The sequence below is a fragment of the Salvelinus alpinus genome, chromosome 34 (genome assembly GCF_045679555.1).
Source record: "Salvelinus alpinus chromosome 34, SLU_Salpinus.1, whole genome shotgun sequence".
NCBI classification, from domain to species: domain Eukaryota; kingdom Metazoa; phylum Chordata; class Actinopteri; order Salmoniformes; family Salmonidae; genus Salvelinus; species Salvelinus alpinus.
Genome location: NC_092119.1, coordinates 6,003,748 through 6,024,210, shown reverse-complemented (window position 1 = coordinate 6,024,210; position 20,463 = coordinate 6,003,748). Strand labels below are relative to the sequence as shown.

At 41.6% G+C, this 20,463-nt stretch overlaps 1 protein-coding gene across 1 annotated transcript in view; it reads right to left on the bottom strand.

Moving 5' to 3' along the window:
• The window catches only part of gfra4a (GDNF family receptor alpha 4a), a 432,301-nt gene that overhangs the window by 130,872 nt on the left and 280,966 nt on the right, over positions 1 to 20,463 (bottom strand). Inside the window, exon 2 of the mRNA XM_071382381.1 lies at positions 11,213 to 11,488. Coding sequence (XP_071238482.1) covers positions 11,213 to 11,488 — 276 coding nt within the window. The remainder of the gene's footprint in view (positions 1 to 11,212; positions 11,489 to 20,463) is intronic.

Genomic DNA, 20,463 nt, shown 5'->3' with positions numbered 1-20,463 from the left:
TGTTTGATTGAGTGTGTGGACAGGTGTCTTTTATACAGGTAACGAGTTCAAACAGGTGCAGTTAATACAGGTAATGAGTGGAGGACAGGAGGGCTTCTTAAAGAAAAACTAACAGGTCTGTGAGAGCCGGAATTCTTACTGGTTGGTAGGTGATCAAATACTTATGTCATGCAATAAAATGCATATTAATTATTTAAAAATCATACAATGTGATTTTCTGGATTTTTGTTTTAGATTCCGTCTCTCACAGTTGAAGTGTACCTATGATAAAAATTACAGACCTCTACATGCTTTGTAAGTAGGAAAACCTGCAAAATCGGCAGTGTATCAAATACTTGTTCTCCCCACTGTATGTGAACAATGGGAGAGATGGGCAAATAGGCAACCTGTCGTCAGCATCTGGCTCTGAGGAGCTTCCTGGGAGAGGAAGCCTACCCAAAACATCTGGCTCTGAGGAGCATTACTGGGAGAGGAAGCCTACCCAAAACATCTGGCTCTGAGGAGCATTACTGGGAGAGGAAGCCTACCCAAAACTACTCTATAAAATTCCTTATTATATTCTGTCTCTGCCATTCAGTTAAGCCTGTACTCCATTGAACTTGTTTCATAACTAATATAAATTCAGTATACTATAGCCTATATATAATATTCTGTGTATTTTCATAACTAATATAAATTCAGTATACTATAGCCTATATATATAATATTCTGTTTATTTTCATAACTGATATAAATTCAGTATACTATAGCCTATATATAATATTCTGCCCATATGAACACATGCATTTTAGGCTATATAAAGAACAGCTTTGCATGATTTAATGAAAAGCCTAAAACAGACTCAACATTGCTTCTCATTCTTTAATAAATGACTCAGAAACAGGCAACAGGTAGTACAGCTGGCTTCACCTGCTAAAGAGGCCTACAAGGAAACTCCATTTATCTCAACGAAGTTGATGGCGAGAGGGAACCTGTGTGCTGCATAGTACCTTCACACAAAAGACACGTAATCACCATGTCCCCCCTTGTAACCCCCAATCCCCCCCCTCATCACCATGTCCCCCCTTGTAACCCCCAAACCCCCCTCGCATCACCATGTCCCCCCTTGTAACCCCAAACCCCCCCCTCATCACCATGTCCCCCCTTGTAACCCCCAACCCCCCCTCTCATCACCATGTAGGACAGACTGGTACTATAGATTAGGGCTAGATGTTATTCAGACTGGTACTATAGATTAGGGCTAGGTGTTATACAGACTGGTACTATAGATTAGGGCTAGGTGTTATACAGACTGGTACTATAGACTAGGGCTTGGTGTTATACAGACTGGTACTATAGATTAGGGCTAGGTGTTATACAGACTGGTACTATAGATTAGGGCTAGGTGTTATACAGACTGGTACTATAGATTAGGGCTAGGTGTTATACAGACTGGTACTATAGATTAGGGCTAGGTGTTATATACAGACTGGTACTATAGATTAGGGCTAGGTGTTATACAGACTGGTGCTATAGACTAGGGCTAGGTGTTATACAGACTAGTGCTATAGATTAGGGCTAGGTGTTATTCAGACTGGTACTATAGATTAGGGCTAGGTGTTATACAGACTGGTACTATAGATTAGGGCTAGGTGTTATACAGACTGGTACTATAGATTAGGGCTAGGTGTTATAATCTCACCATGTAGGACAGACTGGTGCTATAGATTAGGGCTAGGTGTTATTCAGACTGGTACTATAGATTAGGGCTAGGTGTTATACAGACTGGTACTATAGATTAGGGCTAGGTGTTATAATCTCACCATGTAGGACAGACTGGTGCTATAGATTAGGGCTAGGTGTTATACAGACTGGTACTATAGACTAGGGCTAGGTGTTATACAGACTGGTACTATAGATTAGGGCTAGGTGTTATACAGACTGGTACTATAGATTAGGGCTAGGTGTTATATAGACTGGTACTATAGATTAGGGCTAGGTGTTACACAGACTGGTACTATAGACTAGGGCTAGGTGTTATACAGACTGGTACTATAGATTAGGGCTAGGTGTTATAATCTCACCATGTAGAACAGACTGGTACTATAGATTAGGGCTAGGTGTTATACAGCCTGGTACTATAGATTAGGGCTAGGTGTTATAATCTCACCATGTAGGACAGACTGGTACTATAGATTAGGGCCAGGTGTTATACAGACTGGTACTATAGATTAGGGCTAGGTGTTATACAGACTGGTACTATAGATTAGGGCTAGGTGTTATACAGACTGGTACTATAGATTAGGGCTTGGTGTTATACAGACTGGTAGTATAGATTAGGGCTAGGTGTTATACAGACTGGTACTATAGATTAGGGCTAGGTGTTATACAGGCTGGTACTATAGATTAGGGCTAGGTGTTATACAGACTGGTACTATAGATTAGGGCTAGGTGTTATACAGACTGGTACTATAGATTAGGGCTAGGTGTTATACAGACTGGTACTATAGATTAGGCCTAGGTGTTATACAGACTGGTACTATAGATTAGGGCTAGGTGTTATAATCTCACCATGTAGAACAGACTGGTACTATAGATTAGGGCTAGGTGTTATACAGACTGGTGTTATAGATTAGGGCTAGATGTTATACAGACTGGTGCTATAGATTAGGGCTAGGTGTTATAATCTCACCATGTAGGACAGACTGGTACTATAGATTAGGGCTAGGTGTTATACAGACTGGTACTATAGATTAGGGCTAGGTGTTATATAGACTGGTGCTATAGATTAGGGCTAGGTGTTATACAGACTGGTGCTGTAGATTAGGGCTAGGTGTTATACAGACTGGTACTATAGATTAGGGCTAGGTGTTACACAGACTGGTACTATAGATTAGGGCTAGGTGTTATATACAGACTGGTACTATAGATTAGGGCTTGGTGTTATACAGACTGGTACTATAGATTAGGGCTAGGTGTTATACAGACTGGTACTATAGATTAGGGCCAGGTGTTATACAGACTGGTACTATAGATTAGGGCCAGGTGTTATACAGACTGGTACTATAGATTAGGGCTTGGTGTTATACAGACTGGTACTATAGATTAGGGCTAGGTGTTATACAGGCTGGTACTATAGATTAGGGCTAGGTGTTATACAGACTGGTACTATGGATTAGGGCTAGGTGTTATACAGACTGGTACTATAGATTAGGGCTTGGTGTTATACAGACTGGTACTATAGATTAGGGCTAGGTGTTATACAGACTGGTACTATAGATTAGGGCTAGGTGTTATACAGACTGGTACTATAGACTAGGGCTTGGTGTTATACAGACTGGTACTATAGATTAGGGCTAGGTGTTATACAGACTGGTACTATAGATTAGGGCTAGGTGTTATAATCTCACCATGTAGGACAGACTGGTGCTATAGATTAGGGCTAGGTGTTATACAGACTGGTACTATAGACTAGGGCTAGGTGTTATACAGACTGGTACTATAGATTAGGGCTAGGTGTTATACAGACTGGTACTATAGATTAGGGCTAGGTGTTATATAGACTGGTACTATAGATTAGGGCTAGGTGTTACACAGACTGGTACTATAGACTAGGGCTAGGTGTTATACAGACTGGTACTATAGATTAGGGCTAGGTGTTATAATCTCACCATGTAGAACAGACTGGTACTATAGATTAGGGCTAGGTGTTATACAGCCTGGTACTATAGATTAGGGCTAGGTGTTATAATCTCACCATGTAGGACAGACTGGTACTATAGATTAGGGCCAGGTGTTATACAGACTGGTACTATAGATTAGGGCTAGGTGTTATACAGACTGGTACTATAGATTAGGGCTAGGTGTTATACAGACTGGTACTATAGATTAGGGCTTGGTGTTATACAGACTGGTACTATAGATTAGGGCTAGGTGTTATACAGACTGGTACTATAGATTAGGGCTAGGTGTTATACAGGCTGGTACTATAGATTAGGGCTAGGTGTTATACAGACTGGTACTATAGATTAGGGCTAGGTGTTATACAGACTGGTACTATATATTAGGGCTAGGTGTTATACAGACTGGTACTATAGATTAGGCCTAGGTGTTATACAGACTGGTACTATAGATTAGGGCTAGGTGTTATAATCTCACCATGTAGAACAGACTGGTACTATAGATTAGGGCTAGGTGTTATACAGACTGGTGTTATAGATTAGGGCTAGATGTTATACAGACTGGTGCTATAGATTAGGGCTAGGTGTTATAATCTCACCATGTAGGACAGACTGGTACTATAGATTAGGGCTAGGTGTTATACAGACTGGTACTATAGATTAGGGCTAGGTGTTATACAGACTGGTACTATAGATTAGGGCTAGGTGTTATACAGGCTGGTACTATAGATTAGGGCTAGGTGTTATACAGACTGGTACTATAGATTAGGGCTAGGTGTTATACAGACTGGTACTATATATTAGGGCTAGGTGTTATACAGACTGGTACTATAGATTAGGCCTAGGTGTTATACAGACTGGTACTATAGATTAGGGCTAGGTGTTATAATCTCACCATGTAGAACAGACTGGTACTATAGATTAGGGCTAGGTGTTATACAGACTGGTGTTATAGATTAGGGCTAGATGTTATACAGACTGGTGCTATAGATTAGGGCTAGGTGTTATAATCTCACCATGTAGGACAGACTGGTACTATAGATTAGGGCTAGGTGTTATACAGACTGGTACTATAGATTAGGGCTAGGTGTTATATAGACTGGTGCTATAGATTAGGGCTAGGTGTTATACAGACTGGTGCTGTAGATTAGGGCTAGGTGTTATACAGACTGGTACTATAGATTAGGGCTAGGTGTTACACAGACTGGTACTATAGATTAGGGCTAGGTGTTATATACAGACTGGTACTATAGATTAGGGCTTGGTGTTATACAGACTGGTACTATAGATTAGGGCTAGGTGTTATACAGACTGGTACTATAGATTAGGGCCAGGTGTTATACAGACTGGTACTATAGATTAGGGCTAGGTGTTATACAGACTGGTACTATAGATTAGGGCTTGGTGTTATACAGACTGGTACTATAGATTAGGGCTAGGTGTTATACAGACTGGTACTATAGATTAGGGCTAGGTGTTATACAGGCTGGTACTATAGATTAGGGCTAGGTGTTATACAGACTGGTACTATGGATTAGGGCTAGGTGTTATACAGACTGGTACTATAGATTAGGGCTTGGTGTTATACAGACTGGTACTATAGATTAGGGCTAGGTGTTATACAGACTGGTACTATAGATTAGGGCTAGGTGTTATACAGACTGGTGCTATAGATTAGGCCTAGGTGTTATACAGACTGGTACTATAGATTAGGCCTAGGTGTTATACAGACTGGTACTATAGATTAGGGCTAGGTGTTATACAGACTGGTACTATAGATTAGGGCTAGGTGTTATACAGACTGGTACTATAGATTAGGGCTAGGTGTTATACAGACTGGTACTATAGATTAGGGCTTGGTGTTATACAGACTGGTACTATAGATTAGGGCTAGGTGTTATACAGCCTGGTACTATAGATTAGGGCTAGGTGTTATAATCCCACCATGTAGGACAGACTGGTACTATAGATTAGGGCCAGGTGTTATACAGACTGGTACTATAGATTAGGGCTAGGTGTTATACAGACTGGTACTATAGATTAGGGCTTGGTGTTATACAGACTGGTACTATAGATTAGGGCTAGGTGTTATACAGACTGGTACTATAGATTAGGGCTAGGTGTTATACAGGCTGGTACTATAGATTAGGGCTTGGTGTTATACAGACTGGTACTATAGATTAGGGCTAGGTGTTATACAGACTGGTACTATAGATTAGGGCTAGGTGTTATACAGACTGGTGCTATAGATTAGGCCTAGGTGTTATACAGACTGGTACTATAGATTAGGCCTAGGTGTTATACAGACTGGTACTATAGATTAGGGCTAGGTGTTATACAGACTGGTACTATAGATTAGGGCTAGGTGTTATACAGACTGGTACTATAGATTAGGGCTAGGTGTTATACAGACTGGTACTATAGATTAGGGCTTGGTGTTATACAGACTGGTACTATAGATTAGGGCTAGGTGTTATACAGCCTGGTACTATAGATTAGGGCTAGGTGTTATAATCTCACCATGTAGGACAGACTGGTACTATAGATTAGGGCCAGGTGTTATACAGACTGGTACTATAGATTAGGGCTAGGTGTTATACAGACTGGTACTATAGATTAGGGCTAGGTGTTATACAGACTGGTACTATAGATTAGGGCTTGGTGTTATACAGACTGGTACTATAGATTAGGGCTAGGTGTTATACAGACTGGTACTATAGATTAGGGCTAGGTGTTATACAGACTGGTACTATAGATTAGGGCTAGGTGTTATACAGACTGGTACTATAGATTAGGGCCAGGTGTTATACAGACTGGTACTATAGATTAGGGCTAGGTGTTATACAGACTGGTACTATAGATTAGGGCTTGGTGTTATACAGACTGGTACTATAGATTAGGGCTAGGTGTTATACAGACTGGTACTATAGATTAGGGCTAGGTGTTATACAGGCTGGTACTATAGATTAGGGCTAGGTGTTATACAGACTGGTACTATGGATTAGGGCTAGGTGTTATACAGACTGGTACTATAGATTAGGGCTTGGTGTTATACAGACTGGTACTATAGATTAGGGCTAGGTGTTATACAGACTGGTACTATAGATTAGGGCTAGGTGTTATACAGACTGGTGCTATAGATTAGGCCTAGGTGTTATACAGACTGGTACTATAGATTAGGCCTAGGTGTTATACAGACTGCTACTATAGATTAGGGCTAGGTGTTATACAGACTGGTACTATAGATTAGGGCTAGGTGTTATACAGACTGGTGCTATAGACTAGGGCTAGGTGTTATACAGACTAGTGCTATAGATTAGGGCTAGGTGTTACACAGACTGGTACTATAGATTAGGGCTAGGTGTTACACAGACTGGTACTATAGATTAGGGCTAGGTGTTATACAGACTGGTACTATAGATTAGGGCTAGGTGTTATACAGACTGGTACTATATATTAGGGCTAGGTGTTATACAGACTGGTACTATAGATTAGGCCTAGGTGTTATACAGACTGGTACTATAGATTAGGGCTAGGTGTTATAATCTCACCATGTAGAACAGACTGGTACTATAGATTAGGGCTAGGTGTTATACAGACTGGTGTTATAGATTAGGGCTAGATGTTATACAGACTGGTGCTATAGATTAGGGCTAGGTGTTATAATCTCACCATGTAGGACAGACTGGTACTATAGATTAGGGCTAGGTGTTATACAGACTGGTACTATAGATTAGGGCTAGGTGTTATACAGACTGGTACTATAGATTAGGGCTAGGTGTTATACAGGCTGGTACTATAGATTAGGGCTAGGTGTTATACAGACTGGTACTATAGATTAGGGCTAGGTGTTATACAGACTGGTACTATATATTAGGGCTAGGTGTTATACAGACTGGTACTATAGATTAGGCCTAGGTGTTATACAGACTGGTACTATAGATTAGGGCTAGGTGTTATAATCTCACCATGTAGAACAGACTGGTACTATAGATTAGGGCTAGGTGTTATACAGACTGGTGTTATAGATTAGGGCTAGATGTTATACAGACTGGTGCTATAGATTAGGGCTAGGTGTTATAATCTCACCATGTAGGACAGACTGGTACTATAGATTAGGGCTAGGTGTTATACAGACTGGTACTATAGATTAGGGCTAGGTGTTATATAGACTGGTGCTATAGATTAGGGCTAGGTGTTATACAGACTGGTGCTGTAGATTAGGGCTAGGTGTTATACAGACTGGTACTATAGATTAGGGCTAGGTGTTACACAGACTGGTACTATAGATTAGGGCTAGGTGTTATATACAGACTGGTACTATAGATTAGGGCTTGGTGTTATACAGACTGGTACTATAGATTAGGGCTAGGTGTTATACAGACTGGTACTATAGATTAGGGCCAGGTGTTATACAGACTGGTACTATAGATTAGGGCTAGGTGTTATACAGACTGGTACTATAGATTAGGGCTTGGTGTTATACAGACTGGTACTATAGATTAGGGCTAGGTGTTATACAGACTGGTACTATAGATTAGGGCTAGGTGTTATACAGGCTGGTACTATAGATTAGGGCTAGGTGTTATACAGACTGGTACTATGGATTAGGGCTAGGTGTTATACAGACTGGTACTATAGATTAGGGCTTGGTGTTATACAGACTGGTACTATAGATTAGGGCTAGGTGTTATACAGACTGGTACTATAGATTAGGGCTAGGTGTTATACAGACTGGTGCTATAGATTAGGCCTAGGTGTTATACAGACTGGTACTATAGATTAGGCCTAGGTGTTATACAGACTGGTACTATAGATTAGGGCTAGGTGTTATACAGACTGGTACTATAGATTAGGGCTAGGTGTTATACAGACTGGTACTATAGATTAGGGCTAGGTGTTATACAGACTGGTACTATAGATTAGGGCTTGGTGTTATACAGACTGGTACTATAGATTAGGGCTAGGTGTTATACAGCCTGGTACTATAGATTAGGGCTAGGTGTTATAATCCCACCATGTAGGACAGACTGGTACTATAGATTAGGGCCAGGTGTTATACAGACTGGTACTATAGATTAGGGCTAGGTGTTATACAGACTGGTACTATAGATTAGGGCTAGGTGTTATACAGACTGGTACTATAGATTAGGGCTTGGTGTTATACAGACTGGTACTATAGATTAGGGCTAGGTGTTATACAGACTGGTACTATAGATTAGGGCTAGGTGTTATACAGGCTGGTACTATAGATTAGGGCTTGGTGTTATACAGACTGGTACTATAGATTAGGGCTAGGTGTTATACAGACTGGTACTATAGATTAGGGCTAGGTGTTATACAGACTGGTGCTATAGATTAGGCCTAGGTGTTATACAGACTGGTACTATAGATTAGGCCTAGGTGTTATACAGACTGGTACTATAGATTAGGGCTAGGTGTTACACAGACTGGTACTATAGATTAGGGCTAGGTGTTATACAGACTGGTACTATAGATTAGGGCTAGGTGTTATACAGACTGGTACTATAGATTAGGGCTTGGTGTTATACAGACTGGTACTATAGATTAGGGCTAGGTGTTATACAGCCTGGTACTATAGATTAGGGCTAGGTGTTATAATCTCACCATGTAGGACAGACTGGTACTATAGATTAGGGCCAGGTGTTATACAGACTGGTACTATAGATTAGGGCTAGGTGTTATACAGACTGGTACTATAGATTAGGGCTAGGTGTTATACAGACTGGTACTATAGATTAGGGCTTGGTGTTATACAGACTGGTACTATAGATTAGGGCTAGGTGTTATACAGACTGGTACTATAGATTAGGGCTAGGTGTTATACAGACTGGTACTATAGATTAGGGCTAGGTGTTATACAGACTGGTACTATATATTAGGGCTAGGTGTTATACAGACTGGTACTATAGATTAGGCCTAGGTGTTATACAGACTGGTACTATAGATTAGGGCTAGGTGTTATAATCTCACCATGTAGAACAGACTGGTACTATAGATTAGGGCTAGGTGTTATACAGACTGGTGTTATAGATTAGGGCTAGATGTTATACAGACTGGTGCTATAGATTAGGGCTAGGTGTTATAATCTCACCATGTAGGACAGACTGGTACTATAGATTAGGGCTAGGTGTTATACAGACTGGTACTATAGATTAGGGCTAGGTGTTATACAGACTGGTACTATAGATTAGGGCTAGGTGTTATACAGGCTGGTACTATAGATTAGGGCTAGGTGTTATACAGACTGGTACTATAGATTAGGGCTAGGTGTTATACAGACTGGTACTATATATTAGGGCTAGGTGTTATACAGACTGGTACTATAGATTAGGCCTAGGTGTTATACAGACTGGTACTATAGATTAGGGCTAGGTGTTATAATCTCACCATGTAGAACAGACTGGTACTATAGATTAGGGCTAGGTGTTATACAGACTGGTGTTATAGATTAGGGCTAGATGTTATACAGACTGGTGCTATAGATTAGGGGTAGGTGTTATAATCTCACCATGTAGGACAGACTGGTACTATAGATTAGGGCTAGGTGTTATACAGACTGGTACTATAGATTAGGGCTAGGTGTTATATAGACTGGTGCTATAGATTAGGGCTAGGTGTTATACAGACTGGTGCTGTAGATTAGGGCTAGGTGTTATACAGACTGGTACTATAGATTAGGGCTAGGTGTTACACAGACTGGTACTATAGATTAGGGCTAGGTGTTATATACAGACTGGTACTATAGATTAGGGCTTGGTGTTATACAGACTGGTACTATAGATTAGGGCTAGGTGTTATACAGACTGGTACTATAGATTAGGGCCAGGTGTTATACAGACTGGTACTATAGATTAGGGCTAGGTGTTATACAGACTGGTACTATAGATTAGGGCTTGGTGTTATACAGACTGGTACTATAGATTAGGGCTAGGTGTTATACAGACTGGTACTATAGATTAGGGCTAGGTGTTATACAGGCTGGTACTATAGATTAGGGCTAGGTGTTATACAGACTGGTACTATGGATTAGGGCTAGGTGTTATACAGACTGGTACTATAGATTAGGGCTTGGTGTTATACAGACTGGTACTATAGATTAGGGCTAGGTGTTATACAGACTGGTACTATAGATTAGGGCTAGGTGTTATACAGACTGGTGCTATAGATTAGGCCTAGGTGTTATACAGACTGGTACTATAGATTAGGCCTAGGTGTTATACAGACTGGTACTATAGATTAGGGCTAGGTGTTATACAGACTGGTACTATAGATTAGGGCTAGGTGTTATACAGACTGGTGCTATAGACTAGGGCTAGGTGTTATACAGACTAGTGCTATAGATTAGGGCTAGGTGTTACACAGACTGGTACTATAGATTAGGGCTAGGTGTTACACAGACTGGTACTATAGATTAGGGCTAGGTGTTATACAGACTGGTACTATAGACTGGTGCTATAGATGTTATGGTGTTATAGTCTCACCATGCAGGACAGACTGGTGCTATAGATATTATGGTGTTATAGTCTCACCATGCGCGACAGACTGGTGCAGGCTCCAATAGATACTGAGGCAGTTCTTCTCTCTCTTCATGCCTCGTTTACACTGGCAGCCGTGGAGCGGGGAGGACAGCAGGGCCGTGACTGCGTTCTCACACTGGTTCCTAGCTCCAGGGCCCAGCTTCACACTGCCGTCCCCCGCCACACACTGTCTCAGCGTCCGCAGGCGAGGGCTGCACGCGTCATCACTGGAGCAGGTGTCCCCAGCCTGTAGACAGTCTCTGTCCCTCCCTGCAGACACAGCGAGTCCTGAGGAAGAGACAGCACTCATTAAAATAGTTTCAGATGGAAGTACAGAGGAATGAAACGGGTACTAGGTGATCCTACTGGTTAGGACTAGGTGATACTACTGGTTAGGACTAGGTGATACTACTGGTTAGGACTAGGTGATACTACTGGTTAGGACTAGGTGATACTACTGGTTAGGACTAGGTGATACTACGGGTTAGATCAAGGTGATACTACGGGTTAGGACTAGGTGATACTACGGGTTAGTTCTAGGTGGTACTACTGGTTAGGACTAGGTGATACTACTGGTTAGGACTAGGTGAACTATTGGTTAGGACTAGGTGATACTACTGGTTAGGACTAGGTGATACTACAGGTTAGGACTAGGTGATACTACGGGTTAGTAATAGGTGATACTACGGGTTAGGACTAGGTGATACTACAGGTTAGTACTAGGTGATACTACTTGTTAGTACTAGGTGATACTACTGGTTAGTACTAGGTGATACTACTTGTTAGGACTAGGTGATACTACTGGTTAGGACTAGGTGATACTACGGGTTAGGACTAGGTGATACTACTGGTTAGGACTAGGTATAACTACTGGTTAGGACTAAGTGATACTACTGGTTAGGACTAGGTGATACTACGGGTTAGGACTAGGTGATACTACTGGTTAGGACTAGGTGATACTACGGGTTAGTACTAGGTGATACTACTGGTTAGGACTAGGTGATACTACTGGTTAGGACTAGGTGATACTACTGGTTAGGACTAGGTGATACTACTGGTTAGGACTAGGTGATACTACTGGTTAGGACTAGGTGATACTACTGGTTAGGACTAGGTGATACTACTGGTTAGTACTAGGTGATACTACGGGTTAGGACTAGGTGATACTACTGGTTAGGACTAGGTGATACTACTGGTTAGTACTAGGTGATACTACTGGTTAATACTAGGTGATACTACTGGTTAGTACTAGGTGATACTACTGGTTAGGACTAGGTGATACTACGGGTTAGTACTAGGTGATACTACTGGTTAGGACTAGGTGATACTACTGGTTAGGACTAGGTGATACTACTGGTTAGGACTAGGTGATACTACTGGTTAGGACTAGGTGATACTACTGGTTAGGACTAGGTGATACTACGGGTTAGTACTAGGTGAAACTAATGGTTAGGACTAGGTGATACTACTGGTTAGGACTAGGTGATAGTACTGGTTACGACTAGGTGATACTACTGGTTAGTACTAGGTGATACTACTGGTTAGGACTAGGTGATACTACTGGTTAGGACTAGGTGATACTACTGGTTAGGACTAGGTGATACTACTGGTTAGTACTAGGTGATACTACTGGTTAGGACTAGGTGATACTACGGGTTAGGACTAGGTGATACTACTGGTTAGGACTAGGTGATACTAATGGTTAGTACTAGGTGATACTACTGGTTAGTACTAGGTGATACTACTGGTTAGTACTAGGTGATACTAATGGTTAGTACTAGGTGATACTACTGGTTAGTACTAGGTGATACTACTGGTTAGGACTAGGTGATACTAATGGTTAGTACTAGGTGATACTACTGGTTAGTACTAGGTGATACTACTGGTTAGGACTAGGTGATACTACTGGTTAGGACTAGGTGATACTACTGGTTAGGACTAGGTGATACTACTGGTTAGTACTAGGTGATACTAATGGTTAGTACTAGGTGATACTACTGGTTAGTACTAGGTGATACTACTGGTTAGGACTAGGTGATACTAATGGTTAGTACTAGGTGATACTACTGGTTAGTACTAGGTGATACTACTGGTTAGGACTAGGTGATACTACTGGTTAGGACTAGGTGATACTACTGGTTAGGACTAGGTGATACTACGGGTTAATACTAGGTGATACTACTGGTTAGGACTAGGTGATACTACTGGTTAGTACTAGGTGATACTACTGGTTAGGACTAGGTGATACTACGGGTTAGTACTAGGTGATACTACTGGTTAGTACTAGGTGATACTACTGGTTAGTACTAGGTGATACTACTGGTTAGGACTAGGTGATACTATGGGTTAGTACTAGGTGATACTACTGGTTAGGACTAGGTGATACTACTGGTTAGTACTAGGTGATACTACTGGTTAGTACTAGGTGATACTACTGGTTAGGACTAGGTGATACTACGGGTTAGTACTAGGTGATACTACTGGTTAGGACTAGGTGATACTACGGGTTAGTACTAGGTGATACTACTGGTTAGGACTAGGTGATACTACTGGTTAGGACTAGGTGATACTACTGGTTAGTACTAGGTGATACTACTGGTTAGGACTAGGTGATACTACTGGTTAGGACTAGGTGATACTACTGGTTAGGACTAGGTGATACTACTGGTTAGGACTAGGTGATACTACTGGTTAGGACTAGGTGATACTACGGGTTAGTACTAGGTGATACTACTGGTTAGTACTAGGTGATACTACTGGTTAGGACTAGGTGATACTACTGGTTAGGACTAGGTGATACTACTGGTTAGGACTAGGTGATACTACGGGTTAGTACTAGGTGAAACTACTGGTTAGGACTAGGTGATACTACTGGTTAGGACTAGGTGATACTACGGGTTAGTACTAGGTGATAATACTGGTTAGGACTAGGTGATACTATGGGTTAGTACTAAGGGATACTACAGGTTAGTAATAATTGATACTACTGGTTAGTACTAGGTGTTACTACTGGTTAGGACTAGGTGATACTAATGGTTAGGAATAGGTGATAATACTGGTTAGGACTAGGTGATACTACTGGTTAGGACTAGGTGATACTACTGGTTAGTACTAGGTGATACTACTGGTTAGGACTAGGTGATACTACGGGTTAGTACTAGGTGATACTACGGGTTAGTACTAGGTGATACTGCGAGTTAGGACTAGGTGATATTACAGGTTAGTACTAGGTGATACTACTTGTTAGTACTAGGTGATACTACTGGTTAGTACTAGGTGATACTACTTGTTAGGACTAGGTGATACTACTGGTTAGGACTAGGGGATACTACGGGTTAGGACTAGGTGATACTACTGGTTAGGACTAGGTGATACTACTGGTTAGGACTAGGTGATACTACTGGTTAGGACTAGGTGATACTACGGGTTAGGACTAGGTGATACTACTGGTTAGGACTAGGTGATACTACTGGTTAGTACTAGGTGATACTACGGGTTAGTACTAGGTGATCCTACGGGTTAGGACTAGGTGATACTACTGGTTAGTACTAGGTGATACTACTGGTTAGGACTAGGTGATCCTACGGGTTAGGACTAGGTGATACTACTGGTTAGGACTAGGTGATACTACTGGTTAGTACTAGGTGATACTACTGGTTAGGACTAGGTGATACTACTGGTTAGGACTAGGTGATACTACTGGTTAGGACTAGGTGATACTACTGGTTAGTACTAGGTGATACTACTGGTTAGTACTAGGTGATACTACGGGTTAGGACTAGGTGATACAACTGGTTAGGACTAGGTGATACTACTGGTTAGTACTAGGTGATACTACTGGTTAATACTAGGTGATACTACTGGTTAGTACTAGGTGATACTACTGGTTAGGACTAGGTGATACTACGGGTTAGTACTAGGTGATACTACTGGTTAGGACTAGGTGATACTACTGGTTAGGACTAGGTGATACTACTGGTTAGGACTAGGTGATACTACTGGTTAGGACTAGGTGATACTACTGGTTAGGACTAGGTGATACTACTGGTTAGTACTAGGTGATACTACGGGTTAGTACTAGGTGAAACTAATGGTTAGGACTAGGTGATACTACTGGTTAGGACTAGGTGATAGTACTGGTTACGACTAGGTGATACTACTGGTTAGGACTAGGTGATACTACTGGTTAGGACTAGGTGATACTACTGGTTAGGACTAGGTGAAATTAATGGTTAGGACTAGGTGATACTACTGGTTAGGACTAAGTGATACTACTGGTTAGGACTAGGTGATACTACTGGTTAGTACTAGGTGATACTACTGGTTAGGACTAGGTGATACTACGGATTAGAACTAGGTGAAACTAATGGTTAGGACTAGGTGATACTACTGGTTAGGACTAGGTGATACTACTGGTTAGGACTAGGTGATACTACTGGTTAGGACTAGGTGATACTACTGGTTAGGACTAGGTGATACTACTGGTTAGGACTAGGTGATACTACTGGTTAGGACTAGGTGATACTAATGGTTAGTACTAGGTGAAACTACTGGTTAGCACTAGGTGATACTACTGGTTAGGACTAGGTGATACTACGGGTTAGTACTAGGTGATACTAATGGTTAGTACTAGGTGATACTACTGGTTAGTACTAGGTGATACTACTGGTTAGGACTAGGTGATACTAATGGTTAGTACTAGGTGATACTACTGGTTAGTACTAGGTGATACTACTGGTTAGGACTAGGTGATACTACTGGTTAGGACTAGGTGATACTACTGGTTAGGACTAGGTGATACTACGGGTTAGTACTAGGTGAAACTACTGGTTAGGACTAGGTGATACTACTGGTTAGGACTAGGTGATACTACTGGTTAGGACTAGGTGATACTACGGGTTAGTACTAGGTGATACTACTGGTTAGTACTAGGTGATACTACTGGTTAGGACTAGGTGATACTACTGGTTAGGACTAGGTGATACTACTGGTTAGGACTAGGTGATACTACGGGTTAGTACTAGGTGAAACTACTGGTTAGGACTAGGTGATACTACTGGTTAGGACTAGGTGATACTACTGGTTAGTACTAGGTGATACTACTGGTTAGGACTAGGTGATACTACGGGTTAGTACTAGGTGATACTACTGGTTAGTACTAGGTGATACTACTGGTTAGTACTAGGTGATACTACTGGTTAGGACTAGGTGATACTACGGGTTAGTACTAGGTGATACTACTGGTTAGGACTAGGTGATACTACTGGTTAGGACTAGGTGATACTACTGGTTAGTACTAGGTGATACTACTGGTTAGGACTAGGTGATACTATGGGTTAGTACTAGGTGATACTACTGGTTAGGACTAGGTGATACTACGGGTTAGTACTAGGTGATACTACTGGTTAGGACTAGGTGATACTACTGGTTAGGACTAGGTGATACTACTGGTTAGTACTAGGTGATACTACTGGTTAGGACTAGGTGATACTACTGGTTAGGACTAGGTGATACTACGGGTTAGGACTAGGTGATACTACTGGTTAGGACTAGGTGATACTACTGGTTAGGACTAGGTGATACTACGGGTTAGTACTAGGTGATACTACTGGTTAGGACTAGGTGATACTACGGGTTAGTACTAGGTGAAACTACTGGTTAGGACTATGTGATACTACTGGTTAGGACTAGGTGATACTATGGGTTAGTACTAAGGGATACTACAGGTTAGTAATAATTGATACTACTGGTTAGTACTAGGTGTTACTACTGGTTAGGACTAGGTGATACTACGGGTTAGTACTAGGTGATACTACGGGTTAGTACTAGGTGATACTACTGGTTAGGACTAGGTGATACTACTGGTTAGGACTAGGTGATACTACGGGTTAATACTAGGTGATACTACTGGTTAGGACTAGGTGATACTACTGGTTAGGACTAGGTGATACTACTGGTTAGTACTAGGTGATACTACTGGTTAGGACTAGGTGATACTACGGGTAAGTACTAGGTGATACTACTGGTTAGGACTAGGTGATACTACTGGTTAGGACTAGGTGATACTACGGGTTAGTACTAGGTGATACTACTGGTTAGGACTAGGTGATACTACTGGTTAGGACTAGGTGATACTATGGGTTAGTACTAGGTGATACTACTGGTTAGGACTAGGTGATACTACTGGTTAGTACTAGGTGATACTACTGGTTAGTACTAGGTGATACTACTGGTTAGGACTAGGTGATACTACGGGTTAGTACTAGGTGATACTACTGGTTAGGACTAGGTGATACTACTGGTTAGGACTAGGTGATACCACTGGTTAGTACTAGGTGATACTACTGGTTAGGACTAGGTGATACTACGGGTTAGTACTAGGTGATACTACTGGTTAGTACTAGGTGATACTACTGGTTAGGACTAGGTGATACTAGGGGTTAGTACTAGGTGATACTAGTGGTTAGTACTAGGTGATACTACTGGTTAGGACTAGGTGATACTACTGGTTAGTACTAGGTGATACTACTGGTTAGGACTAGGTGATACTACTGGTTAGGACTAGGTGATACTACTGGTTAGGACTAGGTGATACTACTGGTTAGGACTAGGTGATACTACTGGTTAGGACTAGGTGATACTACGGGTTAGTACTAGGTAATACTACTGGTTAGGACTAGGTGATACTACTGGTTAGGACTAGGTGATACTACTGGTTAGGACTAGGTGATACTACTGGTTAGGACTAGGTGATACTAATGGTTAGTACTAGGTGAAACTACTGGTTAGCACTAGGTGATACTACTGGTTAGGACTAGGTGATACTACGGGTTAGTACTAGGTGATACTAATGGTTAGTACTAGGTGATACTACTGGTTAGTACTAGGTGATACTACTGGTTAGGACTAGGTGATACTAATGGTTAGTACTAGGTGATACTACTGGTTAGTACTAGGTGATACTACTGGTTAGGACTAGGTGATACTACTGGTTAGGACTAGGTGATACTACTGGTTAGGACTAGGTGATACTACGGGTTAGTACTAGGTGAAACTACTGGTTAGGACTAGGTGATACTACTGGTTAGGACTAGGTGATACTACTGGTTAGGACTAGGTGATACTACGGGTTAGTACTAGGTGATACTACTGGTTAGTACTAGGTGATACTACTGGTTAGGACTAGGTGATACTACTGGTTAGGACTAGGTGATACTACTGGTTAGGACTAGGTGATACTACGGGTTAGTACTAGGTGAAACTACTGGTTAGGACTAGGTGATACTACTGGTTAGGACTAGGTGATACTACTGGTTAGTACTAGGTGATACTACTGGTTAGGACTAGGTGATACTACGGGTTAGTACTAGGTGATACTACTGGTTAGTACTAGGTGATACTACTGGTTAGTACTAGGTGATACTACTGGTTAGGACTAGGTGATACTACGGGTTAGTACTAGGTGATACTACTGGTTAGGACTAGGTGATACTACTGGTTAGGACTAGGTGATACTACTGGTTAGTACTAGGTGATACTACTGGTTAGGACTAGGTGATACTATGGGTTAGTACTAGGTGATACTACTGGTTAGGACTAGGTGATACTACGGGTTAGTACTAGGTGATACTACTGGTTAGGACTAGGTGATACTACTGGTTAGGACTAGGTGATACTACTGGTTAGTACTAGGTGATACTACTGGTTAGGACTAGGTGATACTACTGGTTAGGACTAGGTGATACTACGGGTTAGGACTAGGTGATACTACTGGTTAGGACTAGGTGATACTACTGGTTAGGACTAGGTGATACTACGGGTTAGTACTAGGTGATACTACTGGTTAGGACTAGGTGATACTACGGGTTAGTACTAGGTGAAACTACTGGTTAGGACTATGTGATACTACTGGTTAGGACTAGGTGATACTATGGGTTAGTACTAAGGGATACTACAGGTTAGTAATAATTGATACTACTGGTTAGTACTAGGTGTTACTACTGGTTAGGACTAGGTGATACTACGGGTTAGTACTAGGTGATACTACGGGTTAGTACTAGGTGATACTACTGGTTAGGACTATGTGATACTACTGGTTAGGACTAGGTGATACTACGGGTTAATACTAGGTGATACTACTGGTTAGGACTAGGTGATACTACTGGTTAGGACTAGGTGATACTACTGGTTAGTACTAGGTGATACTACTGGTTAGGACTAGGTGATACTACGGGTAAGTACTAGGTGATACTACTGGTTAGGACTAGGTGATACTACTGGTTAGGACTAGGTGATACTACGGGTTAGTACTAGGTGATACTACTGGTTAGGACTAGGTGATACTACTGGTTAGGATTAGGTGATACTATGGGTTAGTACTAGGTGATACTACTGGTTAGGACTAGGTGATACTACTGGTTAGTACTAGGTGATACTACTGGTTAGTACTAGGTGATACTACTGGTTAGGACTAGGTGATACTACGGGTTAGTACTAGGTGATACTACTGGTTAGGACTAGGTGATACTACTGGTTAGGACTAGGTGATACCACTGGTTAGTACTAGGTGATACTACTGGTTAGGACTAGGTGATACTACGGGTTAGTACTAGGTGATACTACTGGTTAGTACTAGGTGATACTACGGGTTAGGACTAGGTGATACTACGGGTTAGTACTAGGTGATACTAGTGGTTAGTACTAGGTGATACTACTGGTTAGGACTAGGTGATACTACTGGTTAGTACTAGGTGATACTACTGGTTAGGACTAGGTGATACTACTGGTTAGGACTAGGTGATACTACTGGTTAGGACTAGGTGATACTACTGGTTAGGACTAGGTGATACTACTGGTTAGGACTAGGTGATACTACGGGTTAGTACTAGGTGATACTACTGGTTAGGACTAGGTGATACTACGGGTTAGTACTAGGTGATACTACTGGTTAGGACTAGGTGATACTACTGGTTAGGACTAGGTCATACTACTGGTTAGGACTAGGTGTTACTACTGGTTAGTACTAGGTGATACTACGGGTTAGGACTAGGTGAAACTACTGGTTAGGACTAGGTGATACTACTGGTTAGGACTAGGTGATACTACTGGTTAGGACTAGGTGATACTACGGGTTAGTACTAGGTGATAATACTGGTTAGGACTAGGTGATACTATGGGTTAGTACTAAGGGATACTACAGGTTAGTAATAATTGATACTACTGGTTAGTACTAGGTGTTACTACTGGTTAGGACTAGGTGATAC